At 37.9% G+C, this 5,935-nt stretch overlaps 2 protein-coding genes across 2 annotated transcripts; both read right to left on the bottom strand.

The window, feature by feature from the left end:
- Positions 1-1,590: 1,590 nt before the first annotated feature.
- LOC113764686 (putative late blight resistance protein homolog R1B-17) lies at positions 1,591-4,204 on the bottom strand. Its single transcript, XM_027308652.1, has 2 exons — positions 2,109-4,204; positions 1,591-1,938 (listed from the first exon to the last, which is right to left on the bottom strand). Exon 1 carries the CDS (start codon positions 3,583-3,585, stop codon positions 2,146-2,148), a length of 1,440 nt encoding a protein of 479 aa, XP_027164453.1. The 5' UTR covers positions 3,586-4,204; the 3' UTR covers positions 1,591-1,938; positions 2,109-2,145.
- LOC113766220 (putative late blight resistance protein homolog R1A-3) lies at positions 3,703-4,083 on the bottom strand. Its single transcript, XM_027310432.1, has one exon. The coding sequence runs from the start codon at positions 4,081-4,083 to the stop codon at positions 3,703-3,705; it is 381 nt and encodes a 126-aa protein (XP_027166233.1).
- Positions 4,205-5,935: the final 1,731 nt, after the last annotated feature.

Raw genomic sequence — 5,935 nt, forward strand, 5'->3', positions numbered from 1 at the left:
TTATAGAACATAAGCTTTGGATCTTTATGTCATCTTCAACCAAAAAAAGGGACAAGTGTGGAGTACCTAAAGCTTTTCTGTAGTCCAAATATCATTTGCTTTTTCCAAATTAACCTCAACTTAGTAATTAAGTGACAATGAAGTTTTTACATTTCAATACGGTTTCTTAAGCAATGTATTGAGTAACATAATTACTTGGGTATATGATGACAAGCATATTGCCCCCACGTAAATGTTAATTTTTTTTTCCACTGCAAGATTTAGAGGAAATAAAGTCCTCTATTAAACTGAAATACTACTTGATTGTGTTTGGATAAAAATATTTCGTAGTTAAATTAGATAGGAGCTTACAACATCGCAATAATAATGTCTTTACTTTCTCATTTGACTAAAAGTTAATCTCCCGAGCATATGGGCCGAGCAATGACTTTGCCGAGGATAGGGATAAATGAGCTCCAACGATAGGTTAAGAGTAAAAAAGTTAAAGAGGAAGAACGATGTCGTGAATATACTTTTGGTCGCATATTTAACAAATCACCGCTGGAAAGCCTATAAAAATTATCTTACATGGTGTTTTTAAGCTTCAAATGAAAATTGATAAGTTTATAACTAAAATTTATAAGATCTATTTTGATGAAATTAGCATAGGAGCATAAGCGTTGCACATAGTGGGCTTTCGTTTAGGAATACGTACTAAGATATAATTTTTTTAAAAATTAATTAAAAAGAACAGAAATTTAACTATTTAAATTTCATATTGCTATCAATTTTCTCCTCCCACAAAACATATAAATCATTTGTTTAACAAAACCTTATCGATGGTACGTCTTAGTAGCAAAGTATAGAAAAGGGTTAGCTATATTGCCAAAACAATTAGAGCAATTTCACTCTAAATAATAGTAATGTCCTCACAGATCAAGAGTAATCATATTTTGTATTGTAAAGATCCACTGAATAAACACAAGCGCCAAAGTTGAAAATCAATCTAAAGTGGGATTTGGCTCATCTCTAGTTGATTCTCTCTCTATTTTCTGCAGTACTCATCTAGATGTATGACACGTATCTTTATTTATTAACAAGAGTTAGGATTAATTAAATTTAAATTGATCGTGTCCTTTCCTAGTAACTGAAAACGTGTGTCATACATCTAAATATGCTTTGTACGAAACGAAGAAAGAACTCACTAGAGAGGAGCCAAATCCGTCTAAAGTTATGTCAGCAAATTCTATCATATTTTGTATTGTAGATTCACAATTACATGATTAATCACTTCATAGTTGAGAAGGACCAAACCACATTGTTGTTACTTGTTACCCTTACGTTCTCATTTGGCTAAAGTTAACTAAGCCTTAGCCAGCATGTGTGATGAAAGGGGGGCATGACTTGAAAAGATTATTAACTGACAGTTAATATCTCTAACCTATAAAAAGACTAATTGAGACATGATTTGCTGTAAAAAAAATCATAATCTCAACCCTTGTAAGTTCTGTAAAAATATAACAAACAGTTACTCATTTATAGTCTTGATATACTAGCACAAAGTGTTATCAAGTAGTAGTAAAGAGAAATTTTCCATTGACTCGCAATAAATAGACGGCGAATTTACCCTAAAGAGAAGCGAAAATAGATTGCGAGTTGAAGTCCATGCTCATCAAACTCACCACAAGTATTCAGGACAAATCATAGTTGAGATTAGAAACTAGAGAAATGCAGTTTTCTAAAGTGGGACGCTGTAGAGCCCCTTTAAATAGGCCAACATGTTTGAAAAGACCAAAATATCTGAATAATCTCATTGATTGTTTCCACCATATCTTGACAAGAAAAGAGCCATCAATCCTTTCCAACTTTTATCTCCATCTTCCACAAAAGTATCAAAGAAAGCCAGACCGCACAGATGATCAATTACAATCTGAAGAGGAAAAACCACTGTAGCACTCCCTGATGATATCATCAAGAAAAAAAAATAGAGCAATAATTAGTTGTTTGCTCATCAATTTCAATGTGCTCGTGCATGCATTACAGGCAGCTGAAGTACAAAAAAGCTACCAAAAGGTAAATATAAATTAAACTCCTTTAACTGCAAAAAGCATGAATGACAAAAGAATTACCTGATATTGCACCAGCTGATGCCCTTCAATATTTTTCTTAAATGATCCTCAGATTCTCGTTTCCATTATATTCCTGTGCTTCTTCAATTTCCCGAACTAAAGATTTGACGCCATCTCCGCAAACACTCACATTAATTGTTTCAAGAGTAGATATACTCCCTATACAAGCAGGCATCATTTTCAAATTAAAAATTCCGAAGAGTTTTAATTGCTGAAGACACGGGAAGTAATCATCACTGTCAGGGTCTGTCTCCATCCACTCAACAACCTCTAGTGCTTCCAACGTCAAGACCCTGAGTTTAGGGAATCCTCCTTCCATCAGCTCCCATCTTTGGCCCTCCATTGCCCGGTCTCTTAATTTGAGGACTTCAAGATTGGGTAGTTCTTCAATCAATGACATTTTACTACAGGGAAGACCCAGATTGCGAAGACTCAACTCCTTCAAATTCATGGGAAAGGGAGGCTCAACATGTTCCCATGAACTTGAGCAGTAATAGGCCAACCAGGTGAGTGATTCTAGGCATTCTAGTCGACTCATGTTCAACACTCCATTTCCAGTCTGACGATCGGAAACTTTAAGTCGGCGAACGTTGGGAATGCTTCTCAATATGTTCTCTCCCTCTTCATAAAGGCTCTCTCCCTCTTCACAAAGACACAAACAAGAGAGTGTGTCTAAATTGGGTAAAGTGGAGAGGTTTTCAACAACGTTGTCATTGGAAGGCAGACGAATAACGACGCCACCCCTAACATACACATGCCTCAACTTCTTCATGTTCCAGATGCTATCTCGCAATGAAACCTTCTCTTTAGAATTTAGACAAAAGGTTTCCAAATGTGAGAGCTTGGCTATAGATGGTGGAATGAATCGCATTTTCCAAGCACTAAGGGCTAAGTACCTCAAACAAAGAAGTGATTCGACTTCAGCTGGAAGCTCCTTCAGCCTTAGCTCAATGCCCTCTAAATTCAGGACGTTAAGATTTTTGTAGATGCAAAAAAGGAAGGAGATATTAAGCAACTCAAACTTCTTATATCCTGGAGTAGCACCAAAGAATAGCAGTCTGGCTAAATGCGGACAAAATAGCCTTGACTTTATAAAATCTTCTCCACTGGAGCAAATGGACAACCGACGTAGGTTGGGAGGCTCATTAAAGGTAGAGAGCTCATCATATCCTGGCAGGACCTGAAGAAAATTCTTTTCTTTCGCCTCGCCCTTACAGAACTCAAATATCAAATCGTGAATGTAACAAGTTTTGACTCCACCAATGGATCTGCTTTTACTTACCATAACCAGGTTTCGGCCAATTAGGTCCATCAAATATTCTTCTGCAGTATCCTCTGATCTCTTTCCTTCAATTATTTCCACAAACTCTTCTGCAATCCATAGACGCATCAACTTCTTGGCACCAATTTTTTCATCTTCTCGAAATGCAGCAAAATACAGCAAGCAATCCTTCAAGTGATACTGGTAAATGCTCATAACTGAGCTCCAAGGACTTCTTCCACTGGTCTGTACCAGACACCATGGTTGAAGTTAAACTTTCAGCAAATTTTTCCCAAACCAAAATATCATGCTCTATAGTTGCTAGGACTCCAGCTACAACAACAGTGCAAGTGGCAATCCCCAGCACTTTTTGGCAATCTCCATTCCCAATTCATGCAATGCTTGAGGACATTCTTCTTCTTCTCCAAACACCTTCTTCTGCAGCAATTCGAAACTTTCTTTCTCACTGAGTGGGTGAAGATAGTGAGGTTCTCCACCATATTGAACCTTTGAATCTGAAGCTACATTAGAAAATCGACTCGTAAAGATGATTCTACTTCCATTCTTGTCATTGGGGAATGCAGTTCTCAGCTCATTCCATACCTCAATGTCCCAGACATCATCAAAAACAACAAGATACCGATTCTTCAATAGCCTTTGACGGAGCTTTTCAAGCAAATCATGTTCATTCAATTTTTTAAGCTCTTCATCCATCCTAGACTGTTTTTCATCAGAGCACAAAATTTGTGTTAACAAGCTTTTCTTGTTAAATTCTTGAGAAACAGTACACCAAAGGCGAATGTGGAAGTGACAGGTTACTGAATATCATTGTAAACTTTTTTGGCTAAAGTCGTCTTACCAAGCCCAGCCATTCCCACAATGGGAACAATTTCCACCTGTTCTGATCCCCATATAAGTCGTTCAATTACTTTTGCTGCCTCATCATCAAGACCAACCATGACTTCACGAGCTATTGGCATTTTACCTTTTGATAGCATGCGGCTGGAAGTCTGGCTAACTTCTGGTGCTCTTAAGCTATGAGAGGAATTAGGAAGACTCTGTATAGTACTTGAGATACTGAGCCGATCCTCAAAATGATTGATAAGTGGTTCAATTACTTTTTCTGCCTCATCATCAAGACCAACCATGACTTCATGGTCTATTGGCATTTTACCTTTTGATAGCATGTGGCTGGAAGTCTGGCTAACTTCTGGTGCTCTTAAGATATGAGAGGAATTAGGAAGACTCTCTATAGTACTTGAGCCACTGATCTGATCCTTAAAATGCTTGATATGGATGTTGGTATTGGCCAGCATATCATAACAGTCAAGGTCCTCTGTGAATTCTGAGAAGCTAACTTCTCCTTCCTTCACTCTGTTTAGAGAAGGCGAGCAAATTATAATGCTTGCCTCACTAAGGAGAGCTCCAATTTTTTCATTTTGTTCATCCATCATCCATGATGCTCCCTTAAAATGCTTCTCAAAAACCTCAGTTCTGCATAGAGTGTTTGCATTTCATCTTTCATAGAATCCACAAAGCTAGAGCTGCAGCATAACAACTCCCAGAGACGTCCTATCAGAGAATCGTTGAAGTTGTTCAATATCCGCTCATCCATCACTGCTGTATGTAATGATGCTGAGGAGTTTGAAGCTGCAAGTTCTTCTGGAGTAGAACCCAGGATTTTGATTTTCGTCATCATCATCCCAAAAAGAACACATGTAAGAGAGGCGTGCTGCGGTCAACGCCACCACTTCAAAGTGAGCCAATAGCAAGGCAGGAATATCTGCGGTTCCTCGCATTTTGGCAAAGGGAATGGAGCTTTTCAAGAATGTCAGCTTTGCTTCAAGATCTTGGACTTGAGCACTCAAAGCAGCATAAATGGACGATTTAGTAATTTTCCAATTCAAATCGTCATTTGTCAAATCCGCTAGATTTTGCAGGATGAGGTCTATGAATTCCAACAGTTCATCATCTGTCATACAAGAATTTGATTGAAATGACCTGTTGCTTGCCAAAGTTGCCAAAGCAAAGTAAATTTGGATGATTTCTTGCTTGAATAATATGATCTGTTTCCTAATTTCGCGGAACACTACATATATCTTATCACGGGAAAGAGAGTGAATATCCTCCTCATATTTGTGAAAGGTATCTTCGATACAAGATAAGAAAGATGGAAGACTTACCCTCTTCACAACATTGTCAGATTGCAAGTACAAATCATTGCTTTGGCTCCACTTTCTAGCACACATAAGAAATGTTTGGAGAAATTTCATGTGTTTGATTGCTTCACGAACATCGTAAAGAAGATAAAGGGATATTCCGGAGCTGTTCCGGAGCGACTCTAGATCAAGTAAGACACGATCGATGCTGCAAGTGGAGGCCATCTCCATCTCTTTTGGAGGGATTTTCGTCAGTTTCACTCTCAAATTTTAAGAGAGAAACAAATGTCACTAACTGCAGAGCTAGCAAAGTATTTCTTTCCTGAAAATTGCTTATTTGTTTCTGGTGAGAAGGTGAAGAAGAGTATTGAGACAACCAACCATTCAACTAGGTGGAATTGGCATCA

The sequence above is a fragment of the Coffea eugenioides genome, chromosome 3, assembly GCF_003713205.1.
Source record: "Coffea eugenioides isolate CCC68of chromosome 3, Ceug_1.0, whole genome shotgun sequence".
NCBI classification, from domain to species: Eukaryota; Viridiplantae; Streptophyta; class Magnoliopsida; order Gentianales; family Rubiaceae; genus Coffea; species Coffea eugenioides.